Source organism: Mixophyes fleayi, chromosome 5, assembly GCF_038048845.1.
Source record: "Mixophyes fleayi isolate aMixFle1 chromosome 5, aMixFle1.hap1, whole genome shotgun sequence".
Lineage (NCBI taxonomy): Eukaryota > Metazoa > Chordata > Amphibia > Anura > Limnodynastidae > Mixophyes > Mixophyes fleayi.
In genome coordinates, this window is record NC_134406.1 from 175,799,091 (window position 1) to 175,820,184 (window position 21,094).

At 41.8% G+C, this 21,094-nt stretch overlaps 1 protein-coding gene across 2 annotated transcripts in view; it reads left to right on the forward strand.

The window, feature by feature from the left end:
- The first annotated feature begins 871 nt into the window (after positions 1-871).
- LOC142157776 (synaptonemal complex protein 2-like) overlaps positions 872-21,094 on the forward strand; it is a 195,751-nt gene continuing 175,528 nt past the window's right edge. For both annotated transcript variants that reach the window (XM_075211319.1, XM_075211320.1), the window contains exons 1-4: positions 872-967; positions 7,970-7,994; positions 9,390-9,475; positions 9,586-9,674. In XM_075211319.1, the coding sequence (XP_075067420.1) occupies positions 890-967; positions 7,970-7,994; positions 9,390-9,475; positions 9,586-9,674 (278 nt within the window). In that variant the 5' untranslated portion in view covers positions 872-889. The remainder of the gene's footprint in view (positions 968-7,969; positions 7,995-9,389; positions 9,476-9,585; positions 9,675-21,094) is intronic.

Consider the following 21,094-nt stretch of genomic DNA (forward strand, 5'->3'; position numbering starts at 1 on the left):
TCAGCATTTGATGCAGAAGTTTCTGACGTATAATGTGCTATATTATGCAAATATATTACAGTATAGCACATTCTAGTGATCTAGAAGTGCTAGGACAGCTATAAAAGATAGGCGTTACATTTTAAGTGGAAATGCCTTTAAAGTTATGGTGAGGCGGCTTAAAGGAAACAAAAGGCATACACTGTAAATAAAATATGGTCAAATAATTCTTAAAAGTCAGTTTATTCACTGCCCCTATTGTAAAAGTAGTTTTACCCCCTTTTTAAAAAAAAAAAAAAAAGATTCAGAATGTAAAGAATTTTCAAGTGGAATCCATCCTGCAGTTTTGGGCGGCATATTCGTCCAATAAGGGTATACACGTTTGGAGGGTTCTGTATATTTTGGGCAGATTGTTTTTGAAGCATTAGTCTACAACTACATTTATAAGATGACACCACATCACCTGACAACTAGAGTAATTAATGTGTTCTGCAGGATGTGAGCATCTTGAGGATTGTGACACTTTGGATTATTGCTTTCCTCATTCATAAATTATTTCTTGTCGCAACATGGCATGTATTACTGCTACTGAAATTTTTTTTTTATAAACATAACTAAACATGCTTCTGTATGAGCATTGATTTTATAACTACATTGTAGCTCTCTTTGTAACATATTTTACCTTCATCCTAGAACGTGACATCTGAGAGGAGCTTAGTGATTTGCTAGTTAGCATCATCGGCTTCCTCCATGGTATGCCTTAGTAACAGATGCATTTAAATTCCGCGCTGGTTGAAATGTACGTAGGGAGCATAGAAGATCTAAAATGTAAAAAAGCAGCAGTTTGATGTGTCTATTTCATAAACTTTTATTTTCCTTCTATTACATGGCCCTGTGGTTTGAAAGAGCCATGGAATTTCTGAAAATTTATAAAGAAACAAACCCCTCAATTTCTGCTCTTGTGGAAGATTTTTTTGATACTGCTCTGGTATGTTTTTACATTTTAAAGTTTTGATAAACTAGGCAGTTATTTTAAACGTTGTGTAAAAGGGTTATGATTTTCACAAACTAGCCATTGTGTATTTAATAACTGGTATTGTTATAACTATGTCTTTATATTAAATTGACTAGTATGTTAGTACATTTGCAGCTGAAATTGAAATGTATTTTTGGGTGGAATTTTGAAAATATTCATCATTACAGAATATTACTTGCCTAGGGTCTGACATTTCATCCAATGTACTAGGTCCCCTCTGATGCTTGTGGTGGTGCTCTACTGTTCACAGGCTTTGTTTGATACAGATAGTGTATTGCCAACTAACACGCCTTCAGCGGAAGCAGGGCTAGCATCACACAACTGCAACAGATTTGAGTGAACTGGTTGGGTGTAATGCTAGCTATCGTGTAAGTAGTAATTTGTGAAAGTGTATTTATGAAACTCCATCCAAAATGCAGTTTTCAGTTTTGGGTGTAGATAAACTACAAGCATTTCAGCTCATATAGGTGAACTTTAGGGAGAACACAGTTTGACTTATTTAATACCATGTTGTATTAGTGATATTGCTCAGTTATGTTGTACTGAAGACAGCCACTCTGTGGGCTTTTTAAAGGACTGAATTCCTAGAATTTTCAGCACCTCTGTAATGTCTACCCAAATATTAATTGAGAGGGTACATTGCATGCCAAGGAGCCACATTCAGGTCATCACTTGCCAGGATTCTTAACTACAGTGTCCAGGATGCTATTTTGCTTGCCACATGAAAAGCTGGCAGGTATACCCGTAATAACACCAAAATATTCTACCTATATCGTTTTTGCAAGGAAATAGAATAAAGGAGCACTTTTCTAGGTGTGAAACTGCAATATCGAAATTGGGGCGTTCGCTGTGCAATGACTTATGCTTCAAATCTCTACAGTTTAAAGAGAGAGCGTTTTTTCTTCAACACACTGAGTCTCAATCTTGGCTTGAGTGTGAGAATCCTGTGGATGGATTTAGGAATGTTGTATAAGAAACCCTACCAATTTCACAAGTTCCAAGCGCCAGTCCCTCTAAGCAGCCACAGTACATTTTGCCAACTATCTTTATTTGTTGATGTAGTTTGGATTAGCTGGATTCTCTTTTGATTGTGATGGACTCAGTTACTTTGTTAACCTTCCCTTTTCACATTTGTGACTGGGATGTATAAGGGATATAAACACTCCTACGTTAGGGTGGTTGATCAAGCAACACAGGTTACCCTGACATTTTGAAAATGTCTTTTCCATTTCAGATATTTTTCTTATCCTTTCCTGTCCATTAATATGCATTACTATGTTCACAAACATCTCGGGGGTACAATGAAGGTACCAGATGCTCTGTGTTCAGACTATCGGGGGATATAACAGTTGATTTCCTTATCAACTCCATGGTCACCATAACAAATGGGTTAACTCCCTAGTCAGCTGAGTAGAGGCAGAAAAAAGAAACACCAGGAAGGTATATAGTGTGACAACTCCTTCCCCTGGTGTCTTTTTCCGGACTCTTGGCTGAGTAAAGCAGTGTGTGAGCATAGTGTAGCTGTTTGTTGTTCTCCATTGGGGGCCTTTCCTTTTTCCAGGTGGTTCTGGACTGTCCCTGCCACGCAGCGCCAGGAGTGCATACAGGAGCAGGGTGACTCCACTGGGGATGCTAGTTGCTACAATGGTATAGCAAATGTGGGACCTGGCTTCTGGGCCTTTTCCTTGGTTCATTCCATTATTTCAGCTTAAGTCACAGTCTGGCCTGAGGCCTAAAACAGCATGCGGAAACCTCTGACCCGCTTATTGATTGATGCGGGTACTGCTGTAGAAAATTGTTTTGATATGGATCCTGAGCACATCAAAGAAAGCTGAAAAGCACACATTTCAGGTATTGAATCTAAATCATATTGTTCACCTGTAAGTGTCAGTATCAGTCTATGAGCTCATCAGCCGGAGAGAATAAAATACACTGCAATTTCTGCGTGTACAATTAGATCTGATTTATTAGTTACAAGTCCAAATCTATAGAACACAAGATCACGTATTACAGAAAACTACGCCCCAAAAGGTTTTTAACCACTCATGCTTCCTTTACACAGATCTTGCTACATTTTCACATGGGAATTCTCCCCAGGGGGTGTTGGTTTATCTCCTGTCTGCTATATCCAAGGTCATGGGCATAGTTTCTTGCAAACAATGAATAACTCCTACAAACTAGCAGTATCTAAGCTGTCTTTGAGCTATAAGAGAATAGAATGGCTATAAAGCAACAAGATGGCGTCAGCTTAGCAAAATCGCATTTCTCACAGGTAGGCCCCTTGCTTAGGGGTACTTTCTACATTTTTATTAGTCTGTTATAATCCAGTTATTCTTCCTTCTCGTAATATTTCAGAGCCTGCTGAAGGAAAGAGAAGTGGCAAGCCTCATTACAGTGGTTGTGGAGCATGTGACAAACCTTTGAGAGTTGTGAAGTGGCTTCCTGTACAGACAGACACTTCCTCAGCCCAAAAGATCCAGTGCTCTGCCTCCTGAACAATTTTGCAGAGTTAACTTTATCAATGATGAGAGCATTGAAGGACACTTTCTTCACAAAGGGAGGTTTCTATGCAATGCATAAGCTTAAGAGCCAAACCAGACATGCTTGGATCTGGAGAGTATTAGTTCTTGTATGTCTGTCTGGGGTTTGTTGGGTTGTGTCAATGATCCCAAAGGGTCATCAGACAGTCGGGGTAAATCGAAGATATCCCAGGTTATTTATCCCCGAAGTTGTGAATGTACTCCTCAAACATATTAATAGAACCATGGGGATTGATTATACATCTACTCCTTTCTCTCAAAGATTTCCTGTTTAGGAATCATCAGCTTAAAGACAGTGTTCCAAGTGCACAACATTATGAAAGATCTCATTAATAAGGTATGGGAACAGCCAGACAGTCACCAGCTTAAGCACATGATGCTTGATTGCATGTATCCTATTTAGGACAAAGAAGTTTCAAGAGGTCATTGGTGCCTAAAATTGTAACTGCTGAAACCAGGACCACTATTCCATTAGAGGATGGAGGCCCATTGAAAGATACTGTGGATAGGAAAATGGGAAACTGTTTCAAGAAACTTTACATTTTCTTGGGTACTGTGCCTAAGTCTGGAGTGGTTGTGGCCTCTGTCTCCAGGGCACTCAGAGTAAGGGCTGATACCCTGCATAAGGATGTACAAGAACAAATAAGACTGTATCTGTTCAAAGGCATTGATGTCAGGAGAAATGGGATTCCTTTGTGAAGCCTCACTATATAGTTGGTACTTCTGCCAGAAGCTTAGCGTCAAATTGTGGTATCTAGAAAAGTTATCTGGCTATGTCCTTGGGTGGCGGAACCAAAACGTAAAGAATTGTTTGGCCATGCTTATTTTTGAAAGCATTAAATATTTACCGCAAGTACACGTTTCCCTTTCTCTACCTCTCAACAGCACTTCAAGGAAGCACATAGCAATCAGACGGGAAAGCAGTGTTCTAAGCAGTATGCTGGTAGTGCTTCTAGATAACCATTCCGTCCTATCGGAAGTAAGGAACAGTGGCCTGGACCGAAGCTCTCTAAATGACTCTTCCGGCTCAACCTTCAATTAGGTTCTATGGGTGGTAACATTTCAAGTTCCGCAGATATTTAGATGCATACCAGTGAAGTCCATGCTTCACCTGATGAAAGAACTTCATCAAGGTGCTAGGAGTTCTTGTGACTCCTCTCAAGAAATGGTAGGCAAAGACAACAACGTAGCAGAATATCTCTAATCCAACCAAGGGAATGGTCATTGCACAAAATATGTTGTGGCATCTTGGGATCTCAATGATATCTTGAAAGCCTTAATGCCTAATTTTCTTGAGCCTTTACAAGGTGTCTCGCTCATGTGTCTCTCACTTAAGTTATTATTACTTATAGCAATCGCATCTGCCTGACGAGTGGCCAAACTACATGCCCCCTGTAAGGTGCCATTTCTGAATATCTATACAGCAAGGTGGTAAAACAAACGAATCCTACTTTACTACCTAAGGTAGTTTCCAGTTTAATGTAAATCAGGATGATATACATTATTATTATTATTATTATTATTATTATTATTATCATTAATTTGTTAGGCGCCACAAGGTGTCCGCAGCGCCGTACATAGTACAAACAGTAAACCATACAGGGTAAACAGTACAGAACAGTAAACACAAAGTACCAGTGCTTCAGAAACTCCGGGACAGACAAATGGAGTAAGGACAGAGCAGAAGAACAGGTGTGGAGACACGAGGGAAGAAGTGCCCTGCTCAAACGAGCTTACATCCTAAGGGAGGGTGGACGAAACAGACACAAGAGGGAGCGGTGATACCAGGGGAGAGAGGGAAGAGCGTGCAGAGTAGGTGAGGGGTTAGGTGGATGATTGGTAGGCTTTAAGGAACAGGTGAGTTTTAAGTGCTCGTTTGAAGGAGCACAGTTTGGGAGCGAGACGGATGGAGCGAGGGAGGTCATTCCAGTGTAGGGGGGCAGCTCGGGAGAAGTCTTGGATTCTGGAGTGGGAAGTGGTAATGAGAGTGGAAGAGAATACATCCATCTATTTGCCCACAACCAACTTACGAGTAGTAAAGATTACATACAGTAGATCTTGTCAGAACAGTTTCGGTGTACCTCTAGACCAAAGGAATTCATAAAAACAGATCAATTATTTGTTCTACCTGTAGGACCTCCACCTATCTTTATCAAAACATACGCTTGCAAGGTGGATCAGAGGTCTGTTTCACAAGCTTGCAAAAGTAGTGACATGAGGTGCTGAGAATTCTGTTTGTACATACAAGAGTGGTGGCAACCTCCTAGTCGCACAAGGCTCAGGCCTTAGGAGACTATCTCAGCAAGCTGCAAGGTGGTCATCGATTCACCACTCTACCAGACATGGTAGAGTGCTCTTCCACTGATCCACTCAGACTGATGCTCGGTTTGGAAGAAAAATCTTTTCAAGAAGTTATTAAAAAATTCATTTGGCACTGTTGATTTTGCTTGGGTGCGCCCCATTCGTTTTAGCAGCTATGGAATTGATTAGGAAATGAGAATTATTACTAAAAAAAATTAAAATAATTTTATTTAGTAACCTCCACATACTCAAACCTCAACTCTACTTTTTCATTTTTGGAGTTGTCCCCACAACCCCATTTTTCATTAGACCATTCATCCAGGAAGCACTCTTCTGCGCAGTTAAAACTATGACCATATGATGGATATCAATCAACCCCATCACATTGCAGGCATGGAAAGCTCTAGTTGACAACATGGTTCTGTATCTTAAATACATACAAATTCAAAGAACCCATATCTAAATTTGAGATAATGTGGGGTAACTGGATTGTTTGCAACGGGCCCCCAGCTTGCATGTAATAAACTACTTCAAGCACTTTTACCTGTATTGTTAATCAGGATGATGCACTATGTAATTATTGTGTTATTTGGATCTGATATGTAATGCACTACTCCTCCCTTCTGTCTCCCCAACCTCCTTTAGGTCATTACGGGGCATGTTTGACTCTGCATCATGAAAAACCCTAATAAAAACAAATACCATTTTTCATTTGTATTTGGGATATGTTTAAGAAGATTCTCCTCGAGCCCTACTCGTAGTTATTTTTGATTGCTAATCCTTTCACAATATAATAGTTTGCAGGTGTTGCCCAATGGCAGGGAGTCTGTATTACATTCTACGAGTGGATAGATTGGACTTCTAAAAAAGTCTGTAGAGCAGGCATTTGCAGGCCTGTGCAAAGGGTGTAAACATATCTAGCATATGCTAACTGTTAAGGAGACAACACTTTCTATATTTGTGTACCTTACCAAGATGTTCACAAACTGTCCTGGGCAGTAATATTCAAGGGAATATCAGCTGCATCCTAAGGATCCCATGGTCATGGTGCTGACATGCTGAGATTTCTAAGCAGAAGTATATTTAGCAACCCAGTACAGGTAGGCTGGTGAATTTTGAGAAAACACTTCTTTCTGCGAATGTGTGTTCCTGGCATTCTGTATTAGCTGACTTCAGAAACGTACATTGCAAGAGCTGGGCTGCATATTAACAATGTGAATCCAAAAGTAAAGCAGAACTCCAGGAACATCATTTTACAGAAATGGAGGGCAAATAATTTACTTGTGTGGGGTTGTAAAGCACTCCTGCACCTAGTGTGTTCACGCCATGGCAGTGGGATCTCTGAAGTAGTACAGAAGCGTATGATCCTGTAAGAAGAACATTTTTAGTTACAACACACACATTAACATATAACTAAAATTAGATTTTTTTTCTGTTCCACATTGTACCCAAAACTGAATTGTTTGTGGCGGATCATTCAAATTTGAAACCAGATTTGAATGTCTCTCCGTTAGGATCTTTTTATAGTTATCAAATACAAGCGGCTAGCTACATTGTATTTTCACTGTGTTTTAGGAACACTGATCAGGAGTAGTCAACAAGTCGTAGTCCTATCATGAGTTAAGTTCCTAACTGCCAAATTAGATCACCTTATCGCTCAATACTCATTAGTATCACTGTTAAATCTCTTGTAAGGGATAATTCCTACTGTTGACAAAGCAGTAGTGAGATCCATATTACGTTCATATGAGGGAGACAATAATGCACTCTGTACAGTAAATAGTGTTATTAGAAGTCACCAACTCAGTGAGCTTTGTACAGGTCACAGAAATACAAAGTTACTTCTAATATATGTGGTAATTTATAGTAGGGGTGCATTATTACTTTTATAATTCACCAGGTTTTCTAATGAACACTTAAATAATAACCTAATGGACAGATTTAAATAGATATTTAAAGGGGTTTAAATATATAAAATTACTTGTGTATTATACAATGTATATTTGTACATTTTAAGTTTTCCTATATTGTAAAATATGTGAACAATAAAAAAAATAAATACAAGTTTTAATCACTACTTTGTTTTGTTTTTTCTCCCCCTGTTATTTTTCAGATAATTTGTAAATTTGGCAGTGAGGGTAAGTATTATGTTTTTTCACTTTTCTTAGTATTTATTGCACTTATTTCAAAATGTAGGATTTATTTCCAGTGCTGTATAGGTAGATAAAAAAATCATTTACTTACTCTGTTAGGAAATCGGCCATGTATATCTTGGTATATACCAAAACTCCAAACACTGCTTGGCTGCAATGCAATTAATTAGTTTTCCCACTTATTACCACACTGAATGCTTTTAATCTATCTGGTGTGCAACTGAGCTGCAGGTGTTTTTCATATGTATACAATACAACAAAATAGGTACTTCTAACAGGAAGAACACTGCTTATGAAAGTTTACAGTTTCAGGTTTCTGCTGTAATGTGAGAGGTTTTGAACACTGTTCCACAATCTGTGAATCCCCCCACTGTGTAACAATGTGTGTGTCCATGTCCTACTACCACAATAGTTACATTGTCCGACTACATCAGTTGCAGTGCAAAAGGAAAAGTATGTCTATACAAGTTAACCCATGCATAATACTCATGCATTCTAGTCAAATCAAGCTACTTAAGGTGTTAAAAAGGTTCTTGTCATGCATTTGGGGCCAGGCCTCCTCAGGGGAAGAGCGTTACTTCCCGACGCAAGCGCCCTTTTTTAACGTGGTTTTGTCCACATGTCACCACCTCATCATTTTTCTCCATCACCTCATCCTTCATCTTTATCGCCACATCTATCCAGATGTCTATCCAGACACAGGGATCTCTCTAAGCGGTCCAACCACTCCCAACTGTTACCCCCGGCAACCACCAACCACTCCCAACTGTCACTTTTCCTTCAAGAAATATAAATAAATAATATATATATATATATATATATATATATATATATATATATTTTTTAAATCTTTATAAACACTTTTAACAATTAACAAATTAAATTAACAAATTAAAAACATCTTAGTATACCAAATTTCAGCCCTTTCTGAGTTTTTTTCCCCACACACACTAAGAATTTAGTAGGTCAGTGTATAACTTCGCCCAGCAGGTGGCGCTGCAGCTTGTTTTGTTTTTTTTTCACACACAGACACACGCCACTAGGCTTTTATATAGTAGATAAATGGGACAAACAATTCACTATGCACTAAAAGTGTTTGAATGAAATTCGTTGTCTACATCCTCTGTGAAATTCGGATTCAAGGGTCACTTTTACGTTCACTTCTGCATTAGAAGTTAAAATCTACCTAGATGAAATATCCTTCAGTTTTTATTTGTCTCAATGTTTTGTGCACTGTAATCATAATTCATGTCTGCTGTAAACATTAAGCAGTTTTCATCATGCTAAAGTAATGGCTATAGTAGTCAAATTTATTTTGAATAAATTGTATAAACTATTTTCTGTTCTTGGTATGACTGCAGTTTGTTGTATTTTCTTTAGGAAAAAAACAATTACTGGATTCATTTTTCTTTACACTTGGTTTTATAATTATGGAAAACTGGGCTGCTTTTCATATTCGTTTGGAGGTGAGCCATGTTTATAAAATGTACTTTGTACGTTTGCCTGCACTATTGAAAACATCCTATTAACACTACATTTCTATTACCCAATATATGATCATCTTGGGGGGAAAAAGGCCTTAAAGACTTTTAACTTTATTATTGATAATATTTCACGTGAGGAAAAGAGAAAGCTTCAGTCTTCTGATGAGATCTGTGAACTAATGTAAGTATCTGTCAACGCCTTAACTTTTTTTTTTTTTTTTGTGTGCATACTTTGTATAAGTCAAGTTACATTGTGGTTGTGTTATTAATGTTAAATTTCAGAATTAAAACTTCTGGTGATAGTACAGTTATGTTGAATATTTAATCTATATGGGTGGTGTAGCTGAATGTGTATGTTACTGAAGGAGATTGGTCAATATTTACCAAAGTTAAATTTCTCTGTCTTCCTTTGGGGGACATTGGGGTATAGAGTAGGGACAGGGCGAACTGGCACTTTAAACTTCTGTTTAACTAAGCCCTAGCTCCTCCCCCTCTATACCCCACCTCATGCAAAGCCTCAGTCTACTTTAAGTGCCCGGCGAAAGGGCTGTGTCTGGGCTCAGCAGCCATCTTCTGTTACTTTTATTATTTTATGGCAGAAATCTGCAGTATGCAGAGCGCAGCAAGCGCTCTATGAAGGGGGGGGGGGATTCGGAGGTGCTGTGAGAGGTGCCTCTGTTGCCAGCCTCCCTCTCCCAACATTTTCATACCCTCCTGGGAGCCGGGCACAGTCGCCGCAGGCTGTGTCCGTCCTCCTGATCTGACAGTCAGACTGCAGACACTGTGAGGAGGGGTGGCAGAAGGTAAGTGAAACCCTCTCCTAGCACAATGTTGAGAGAGCGGGGTAGAAAATCGCAGTTTGTCCCTGAGCAGGCTGCTTCTTACTAGAAGCAGTCTTTTCTGAAAAAAAAAAAAAAAGATTCTTTTTTTTTTTTTTTTTTTTTTTTTTTAGCTCAGGAGACAAATTCAGGCTAGGGTCACTAACATAGTGAAGCCCTGCTAGGCACTGGATTGTTGAATGTTACCAATTCAGTGCTGGGCTCTGGGGGAGTGGTGTTTTTTCTAATTACACTTCCTCCATGGTGGTCTCTCACTATTATGTGTGCAGACACCAGAATAAACAGCCATTTTATAGCTCCCCTTTTCTGACCTGAGTCCTGATAGAAAGGTTTGGGGATTGTTATTTTCAAAAGTTTATTACTTTTACTCTGTGGGGCTTTATTGGCTGTATTGCAGGCTCACTTTCTGTTCAGTTTTGTGGGCTGCTTGTTATTTATATTGTGTTTTGTTACACTGTTTATTATTGTTTTGTTTGTGTTTTGTCCCATCTGTTAACATGTCAGAAGGGGAAAAACCATGCGTGGTAAAGCTGGTGTTGCATCAATGTTGTTTCACCTGGGCTGTCTGTCACGTTAAGTTACCATCAGATCAGTCAGACGCGCAGGCTCTGTGCGCAGCCTGCCGGCTTTCAAAGGGCATACCGTGTAATACAGCAGCTGCTGCTTTACATATGGCAACACACGCCTGGGTTCGGTCTCTCTCCAATACAGTGGCTGAGCTTGCTCAGTTGGTGCGGTCACAGGCTGTGGTCGCTCCCATCTTCTGATTCTGCTTGCACTGTAGCAACTGACATGGGTTCTAGTTTGCCAAGTCAAGGTTTGACTGTTTCTCCCTGGTGGAGTCTGTACAGCCTGCTTGGGTACAGGGAATTGCATCCTCTGTACAGGGTTTGGTTTAGGTTTCTTCCTATTAGAGAGGATGTTGCAATCTGCGGCACCGTCTTTCTCACGTAAGCGTAGGAGGATGGCGCCACAACTTCAGGAAAATAAGCCAGATTTGACTGTAGTTCCCAGAATGAAGGTAATTTAGCTGTGAATTCTGACATGGATGCTCCTTCGGTTGTGGAGGAGATTCATTTGGTTCGCCAGAGTGTGGAGGAATTAATACAAATTGTGTGCCAGGTGCTTCACTTTCCTAAAGTAAGAGGTTCCTTATGTTGCACAAGCTCCTCTTTTTGCACGGAGAAAGAATTTTTTTTTTTTAATTTTTTTTTTTTCTGGCTTCTTCCCTATTGGAAGATTTGTTGTCAGAGCCGTGGTAGCCAGATAGCAAGTTCCAAGTATTTCGGTGACTGCAGTCGGTCTTTCTCCCAGACAGTTCTTTGCCATAGGGCTTTCCACTTGTCCACGAAAGCGACTGGTTTTACGAGAAACTATTCTATCCCTCCTTTATTCTAGAGTGATGACTCCGGTGCCAGATTCTCAAAGAGGTTTGGGTTTTTATTACAACCTTATTCTCGTACCAAAACCAAAGGGCTTATTCAGACCAATTATGACTCTGAAAAATCTTTCAACACCCATGTCACAGTGCCCAGGTTCAAGATCGAGTCTTTGAGCTCGGTCATTCACGGCATTGAACAAGGAAAATTCATGGGGGTTCTAGACATCAAAAATGCCTATCTTCACGTACCTATCTAGAGGGGTCATCGGTCCCTTTTGAGCCTAAAATTGTTAGTGCTGTGACCGAACCGGTCACAGGACTAACAATTTCAGGCTCTTCCTTTTGTTCTGGCCACGACCCCACGTATCTTCACAGAGATCATGCCGGACGTGGCTGCTCTGCTAAAGTCCAAGAGGATTACAATCATCCCTCGTCTGGACAATCTTCTTTTAATGACCGAGTCTCCAAAGGTGCATTAACGACATATCCAAGTAGTAATCCAGACTCTACAGTTTCACAGTCGGATTCTCAACTTCAAAAAGTCCAAGTTGCTCCCATGTCAGCAAATGATCTTTTTGAGTATTTTTTTTTTTCACATCTGTCAAAACGGGTGTACTTGCCAACCAAGACAGGATTCTAGCCTTGTAGAACAGGGTAAGATCTTGGTTGGCGGCAAGGTAGCCTTCGGTACGTTTCGCCATGAGCGTTTTTGGCAACATGGTATCGACTTTCTAGCCGATCCAGTTTGCTCAATGTCATGCACGGCAGTCCCAGTGGAATCTTCTGTTGCAATGCAACAAATACCATCTGAATCTGGCGGCCCAGGTATTTCACCTGCCTCCGCAGACTAGTTAGTTGCTTGTTTGGTGGTTACATAAACAGATTCTCGCCAGGGGACGCAATATGTCAATTTAAAATTGGACTTTAATCACAAAGGATGGCAGCCTTTGAGATTAGAGGCCTTCTGTCTTCATGCTCGGTTTCAGGGTTTTTGTACTCAAAAGGAATCCAAGCTTCCAATCAATGTCTTTGAATTGTGAGCAGTCTTCATGCTCTTATAAGCGCACAACACTTGCTGCAGGGAAGGCCAGTGAAGATTCAGTCAGACCATGCCATGTCGGTGGCATACCTCAATCATCAGAGCGGTACCAAAAGTCCCTTGGCCATGTGGAAATTGTCCCTTCATCCTAAGGTGTTTTGTCAGTTGGTGGAATGGTGGGGTCACCCGAATGTCGACATGGTGGCGTCTCGGATGAACCGCAAGGTTCTCCTCCTCTGCTCCCGTCCAAAGATCCTATGGCTGTTGCAGTAGACGCCATGTCTGTCCCATGGAGGTATTGCTTAGTGTACCTTTTTCCTCCGGTAGCCATGCTTCCAAGGGCGTTAAGAAAGGTAAAGAGAGAGGGTGTTCCAGTTCTTCTGATGATGCCGGATTGGCCGCAGAGGGTCTGGTACACAGACGAGCTCGGAACTGGCGGTTGCCGTTACGACCAGATCTATTAACTCAAGATCCCTTCTGTCATCTACGTTTACAACGTCTGGCTTTAACGGTGAGACTGTTGAAGCTATGATCCTAAGCGCTAAGTTGTTTCCGAATTTGTGGTGCAAACCATGCTTTGTGCTCGGAAACCAGCCTTTGCAAAGATTTCTCATCCAGTCTGGAAATCTTTTATTGACTGCTATAAAAAGAAGGGATATCCTACTTCTTCTTTTTGCTTGGCCAGGTTACTTAGGTTCTTGCAGTACGGGTTGGATGCAGGTTTGCGCCTTAGTGCTCTTTAAGGTCAGGTGTCGGCTTTTTCTGTCTTCTTTCAAAGAAAACTTGCTGTCATTCCTTATGTGCACAACCTCCATATGTTCTTCCGTACCACCATGGGATTTGAATTTGGTGTTGAATGCTTTGCAGCATCCGCCTTTTGAACCTTTGAATACAGTGGAATCCAAATTTCTATCCTACGGCACGCACAGTTTTCAGAGCTTGCTGCTTTCTTAAAAGTCTCCTCTTTCTTGTTTTTCATAAAAACAGGGAAGTTCTTCGAAACAGGACCTCTTTCCTTCCTACGGTTGTGTCTGGTTTTTATCTAAATCAACACTTTGTCATTCCGGTCCTGATTGATTTTTTTGTTTTCAGTTTAACGATATTTCTATTAGTTTCCTCAATGTTGTCTAAGTCTTCCGAATTTATGTGCAGAGGTCTCAGAAGATGCGCAAGACTGACCATCTTTTGAGTCTCTATCATGCTCACAAAAGGGTCTGTAAGTGCTTCCTGGGCGTCCCGCTATGCTGCTTCCAGAGAACAGCTGTGTAAAGTGGCCACGTGGTAGTCTGTACACACATTCACTAACTTTTACAAGTTTAATGTGTTTGCATCCAAGAATGCAAGTTTTAGAAGATAGTTGTTTCGTGCCTTTTCTTCTGAGCGTTCCCTCCCGTAGGGCAGCTTTAGGATGTCCCCGGTGTCCTCCAAAGGAAGACAGAGAAAATGGGATTTTTATACTTGCGTAAAATCTGTTTCTCTTAGTCTATTGGGGGACACCAGGCGCCCACCCTTAACGCTCTAGTTTCTCCTTCTTTTGGACATGTCTTGTTGTGAAGAGAATGTTGGTTTGTTAGTTTATTCTCTTTTCTTGTTTTTCCTCTAGCTCCGCTTTCTGTGGGCTTGGTTAAACATAGACTGAGGCTTTGCAGGTGGTGGGGTATAGAGGGGGAGGAGCTAGGGCTTAGTTAAACAGAAGTTTAAAGTGCCAGTTCGCCCTGTCCCTACTCTACACCCCGGTGTCCCCCAATGGACTAAATGGATTTTACGTAAGTATAAAAATTCCATTGTTATGCTTGTACGCCTGAGTTATAAAGAATATACCCAGCAGGATTGCAAACCCCTATCTCCCCCCCCCCCCCCCCCAGTGTGCTCCAGGCCACATTTTATGTACACTAATATTAAAGGCCAGATAATACAGCTTAGGGTGTAGTAGTATAGGACAGGGGTTTACACGTGCTGCTGGGCAAAATAAAGCACACACTTCAGTGTGGCTGTGAGTATACACAGTGGAAGTTTAGTAGAGGCAGTATACCGGGAGTGTAGGAATATAAAGCAATTCTCTGGTCAGTATTTGTTCAGAGTGACTTTTTAATCAGATACAGTATTTTATTGGAAAAAAGTTAAAAGAAACTCACACACTTCTGTACTCCTGTTTATCCAGGTATGCTTGTGACCGTAGGTAAAAATCGCATTCAGTAAGTCTGCTATAAATGCCCATACAAGTCCTCCTACACGTGTCCACTCTTATGCACTTGTAGGATACAATTGCTGCACTCTCCTGTCGTCTTATAAAATCACAGGAGAGTGCAATATGTATATTTGTTCTAATATATTTTTTCATACTGATTGCATGAGATTTTGACATACAGGCAATTGCAGGTAAAAATTTACCATGTAGCCTAAACGTAGCCTGGCCAAATCCATTAATTATTGATCCCTAAAGATATCGGCCCTGATGGACTAAATTCTTGCTCTTGTTCTTGTTATAACTCTGTCTGGTCAGTTGTACAGAATAGATATATTTTTACGGCTGTCCCTGTCCAATCCTTTGCAGGTACACAGAAATTGTACTCTTGGCTGCTGATGTGTAGTTCTGTCTGCTAATATACAGTAACAAAAATATCACTGGATCCCCAACCTTTTGTGGTGTGTTATCTGCCAATTCAGACTGCACAATTGAATCTTTTCATAACAATGTTAAAAGATTATAATAAAACAATATAAATATAATAACATTATCTGCATTTATTTACATTTTAAATCTTAAGTGCATATGTATACTGTAGTAGTAGTAGTCATAGTAGCAAGTCATCTGGTGAGTTATGTTTCACCCCTAGGAGGCAGTGCACTGGAAAAAAGGGACTTCTCTCTATAAGGGTTTCCTTACTCCCCGTCCGTTCTCTTACAGTTCCTTGAGTTTTCTATATTTTATTTATCTTTTAACAGTAATTGAGGGACAGTCTGAAGCATGCCAGGGGTGTCTGTTTTACCCCTTCATCTGTCCTCTTATATCATGCGAGTCTCTCAGCCACATCTCTGTAACCAGCCACTGGCAAAATAGAGCGTTTGTCAAGTTGAAAACAGACAGAAATAGTCTTCATTCCCTGAAGGCTGCTTCTTGGAGGGTGTAGGACCAATCGAACCCTGCACAATTGACATGGACTAATAAATCTTAGGATCGTTTGTATAAAAACACCTATGCCTGCTATAGATTGCCTCTCCAGTGCTTCTGACATCCGTTTAACCTGTACTGCAACCACTCATTGGTCCATGATGCACATTGTGGAAGACCAACCAATTATAACTTTTAACTGACTGCTTTTCTCTTCATTGTGCTGGCTTTTCTGATATTCAAAACAAAGACTAGGGGGTATATTTATTAAACTGCATGGTTTGAAAAAGTGTATATTTTGCCTATAGCAACTAACCAGATTTTCGCTGTCATTTTGTAGAATGCGCTAAATAAATAAGTAGAATCTGGTTGCTATAGGCAACATCTCCACTTTTTCAAATCCGCAGTTTAGTAAATATACCTCTAGAGGTTTTAGGCCTCACCCTTAATTGTCCAAAGTTTTCTTTGTGCAAAATAAGACTGCCTGTGGGACAATAAGGTCCCCTCTGTGCTAGCAATATCACTCCATGCTTAATCCCTCAAGTAAGGCTTGTCCTTCCCCTCTGACTAGGCTTCTGGAGAGTGTTTTGGATGAGCTGGTGGTGGACTGTTCCTCAGTTAATGTGGAATGTGAATCAAAAGAAGATATTCGGGCCTTAGACAATTAGTTAGACCTTCCAGAATCTTACGAACCGTTCCCCGTCACTGATTCTGTCTTGGCAGGCCTGTACTTTCGTGTGCCAGGGCTCGGAAGACCAAGAAAAACCCCCAGCGTTCTCTCTTTTTAGAAAGTGATTCCCCCCCCCCCCCCAGTTGTTTTCCTCACAGACTACATCTTTAATGAGTTGGTGTCAAGGGAATTGGCAGATCTAGACAAACGTTTTGACCTCTCACACCAATTTGGAGCCTATTACCTCTTACTCTTTCCTACCATTGGGAGACACTGATACATTGGGGTATAGTAGGTAGACTAGAAGTTAAGGCACTTATTATACTAAAATACACACTCCTCCCCTACTATACCCTTCTCTGAAAGCAAACTCTGTTTTTAAGTGTGTAGGAGATGGTGCACATTTGTATTGGCTCCTACCCATACTAGAGATGGGAATAAATTTTCATATTTTTATTTTCTCCCTTCTAGGGTGTCGGCGCAGGGACATTAAGACCCAGTGAGTGAATAGCCTGTCTGTTTCCTTTTACTCTGGGTCCCTGCATAGGGGTGAGCAGCCCGTCTGCTTCACTCACCCCTCACACCATTTCCGGCAGTCGGGTTGTGAGCACCTTTCACTTGTAACCAACAAAAGGTGACATAGCCAGCAGTTTTGCAGTTTTGGGAGCTATATGTGACCAGGCAGGAGGGAAGCTGTCAATCCTCTCCTCCCGACCTGACTGACTTGCCGGCGTTCCTCCTAGCAATAAATATCGCTACTGGGGAAGCGGGCAGCAGCAGATCTAAATGCTGCAGATTCTTTAGTGCCCAAAAGACAGCATTTGACAGCCATAATATCGATGAGCTGTCCAGCTGCGCATGGAGGCGACTTAGGGAGGCAGTCCTGGGAGAAGGACTTCCCACTTATTTACCTTACCTTGATAGGCTTATTCGGAAGCAGCCATTTCCAGGGCACTCTGCATCTTCAGCTATACAGAACTCTCTCTGCCACGCTGCCCTTACTGTGTCTCTCCTGTTTGGTATCACTTGATTTGTTTTTCTTATTTTGATGCTTATAACCTAGGTTTCCCACGGGACAGAAGTTTTTACAGAGTACTGTGTCTCAGGGTGCTGATGTCTTAAATTCAGGATTAAACTTGATTATATATACTCTGTGTGAAATCCTTGCATATATAACTGTTATAAATAAAAAAAATAATAATAGAGTATAAGAGTGTGACACCTTTTGAATATAGCATCATGTCTGAGAAATGGACTTCTAAGGGCAAGGGGCTTGCTAGAACGTCTGTGCAGCATTATGCTTGTGCATACTGTAATGGTAAATTATCTTGTGGACAGTCTGACTCGGATGCCCTGTGTGCAGCTGAGAGCGGTTATCGGCGTGCACTCACCCTGGAGGAGCCGACCCGGGCCAGATCGCTGGTGCCATCCATAGCAGAGCTCGCTATGGTGGTGTCAAGGTCCACAGAGGTAGGTGATTATTTTCCTTCCTTGACTGCACCTCATACACAAACCCCGAAGTCCCGGCCTGTGGATCTTTCCAGGCTGAGGCAGGTTTACCAGTATGCCTACTCGATTCCTTCCACAGTTGCGTATGCTTGCTTACCGTCTCCCACAGAAGTAAGTGCATAACTCATGACTTCTTTCAGGCCCCCAATCCAGATACTGACCACTCTTCAGCTGAAGATGGCGAGACCTTTTTTGAATCGGAAGGAGAAGATGCACTTGGTTCAGAAGCTCTTTCCTGCTCACACAATGTGGATTATCTTATCCTAGGGGTCAGACACTCAATATTTGCACTCAGAGTACGTTTTGTTTAGACTCGACGGGCCTAAGTCATTAAGGAAAGTAAGGCAAACAATGGAGTAAATACTCTCCAGGACAAATCATGTTACAATGCAAAAGGTGCAAACTAGTTATTATTTTGCACATAAGTTATATACCGGCTGTTTTTTATGTAGCACACAAATACTTGATATCTGTATTTTTACACTGAAATTTAAAGTAGATCTAGGACATGCCCTACCCCAACTATAAATCTGTCCCCACTTTTTAAATTTACCTCCCCCTCCAATGCAACATGGTTTTGCCCATGTGCAAAGTTACTCTTTTTTTTATGCTTTGTTCTCCTTAATGACTCAGGCCCGACATGTTCACAGCCTGGTTTAATAAAGTCAATCAACTGTGGTCAGAGCAGTTTGTTAAGGGCCTCCAGGATAATATACTTAGAACTGAGCTTCTGACATTGGCAGAACACATCCAGGAGGCCTCTTATTATGTGGTCAGGCATCTATGGATGTGGTGTGAGACAACTCTAGGTTCTCGGGCCTCAGCATAGCGGCCCCTCACACCTTATGGTTATGCTCTTGGGCGGTGGATGCTGACTCTAAGCACACCTTGGAAGCTTTGATGGTTTCACACTGTTTGGGTCCGATTTAGAACATGTTTTTCAGATTGCCACAGAGGGCAAGAGTACCTCTCTACCCATCAGTTCCGCTATTCGGAGACTATCGCGTTTTTGGTCCTTTCATTCCTTCGGCAGAGCTCGTCGGCTCCTAGAGGAGCGCACCATAGAGGCTGGAGCTTGGCCAGACATGGAACCCCTAGGCTAGGGGACAAGGCTGTTGCTGACAGGATTTTACACTTTCTATACTAGTGGGAGCTCGTCTACGGTTCCAGGAATGATGGTGGGCATCAACCACAGATGCTTGGGGCTGTGGGGGGATTGTCACAGGAGGTTAGGTCATCAACCTTGTTTAGTTCTCCCCCGCAGAGATTCTTCACCACAGCTCTTCGCTCTTGTGCCATCAGGGGCAAGGCATTTCAGGATGCCATCAGGAAGCTTCTATCTTCCAGGGTAACTGTTCCGATCCCACATCAGGAAAGAGGCAGGGGATTTTACTCCAGACTTATGTCCTTCCGTCCCATCCTAAATATACAGTAACTCAACAAGCAAGTCTGCGTGCTCAGGTTCCGGATGGAATAACTGCGCACTGTTATTGCAAGCATGGGACCGGGAGAAAAAACTTATCTGAAGAGACTTTATGCCACCTGAAAGTTATAAAAAAACAAAACTGGCATATTTTCACCCTGGACAAATTCCTGAAACAGGGAATGTTCATGGCTTCAAAATGACATCAAAGATGCCTACTAACATGTGCCCATCTGAGAGGGACACCAGTGTCTCCACTGCTTTGCAGTTTAGCGACATCCGTTTCAGTTTAGGGCCCTGCCCTTCAGTTTGGCTACCCCCCCTGAGGGTATTCACCAAAGTGATGGTGGTAATGGCGGAAGAACTGTGCTTCTAGGAAGTCACGATCATACCCTATTTGGACGACCTGTCAGGAGACCACACTACCCATCAGTTTCTTAGAACTTGGGGGTTCAGAGAGTCTTAACTTCAGGGGGCAGCGGCTTCTGACCGGGAAACCATATAAGATTGTCAGACAATGCCACGGCAGTGGCTTATCTGAACCATATGGGTGGTGGTGGGGCACGCAGCTCCATGGCAATACGAGAGATGATCAGGATCATATTCTGGGGGGAACGTCATGTTCCGATCTCTGCCATCTTCATACCAGGAGTGGACAACTGGGAAGCCGACTTTCTCAGTTGTCACAGGGTCCACCCCAGGGAACGGACTCTCCACAAGGAGGTCTTTGCCCTTCTCATACAGTGTTGAAGCACTCCAGAGATTGACCTTATGGCGTTCCAACTAAATTTTCAGATTACTCTTTACTGCTCCAATTTAAAGGGATCCTCAAACTGGGTACACAGTTGCCATGAGGATCCCATGGCGTTTCACTAGTGTACCTGTTTCACATGATTTTGCTGGTGCGTAAATAAAAAAAAAGTTAAATAGAACGCGTTGCAGCAATTCTTGTGGCCCTACATTGACCGCGCAGGGCATGGTTCTCGGACATTTAGGGAGTGAGCGGTGCCTCCCTTCCATCTGTCTCTTCATCCAGACCTTCTGGTTCAGGGTCCTCTTCACTGCCATTACGTAAATTGGCTGACTTTGACAGCGTGGCTGTTGAGACCTTGAATCTCAGGGTTAGAGGGTTTTCGCAGGGTGTGGTGAGCACCATGATCCAAGCACGAAAATCTTCGTCCATTTATCATTGGGTCTGGAAGGTACACATCCTTTGGTGTGAATCTCAGGATTTTCACACTTCCTGGTTTAGTCTTGTTTGCTATCCTTTTTGCAGACGAGTCTGGATAAGGGACTTCGTCTTGGTTCTTTTAATGTGTTTCTGAACTCTCCATAGGTTCTCAACGCCGGCTGGCGGTTTTACGGGACGTACAGATGTTCCTTTTAGGGCGTTTTACACATTCAGCCACCCTTGTCCATCCAGTGGAACCATGAGATCTCAATATCGTGCTGAGGGCTCTCACTATGGCTTCCTTTTGAGCCTTTTGAATTCAGTGGATCTGCATCATGTTATTTGGAAGGCGGTGTTCCTCTTAGCCATTGCTTCTTCTTATCGAGTGTCTGAACTGGGAGCACTGTGCTGCTATCCAGGTTTTCCATGAGGATTGGACGATCCTAAGCACTAAATC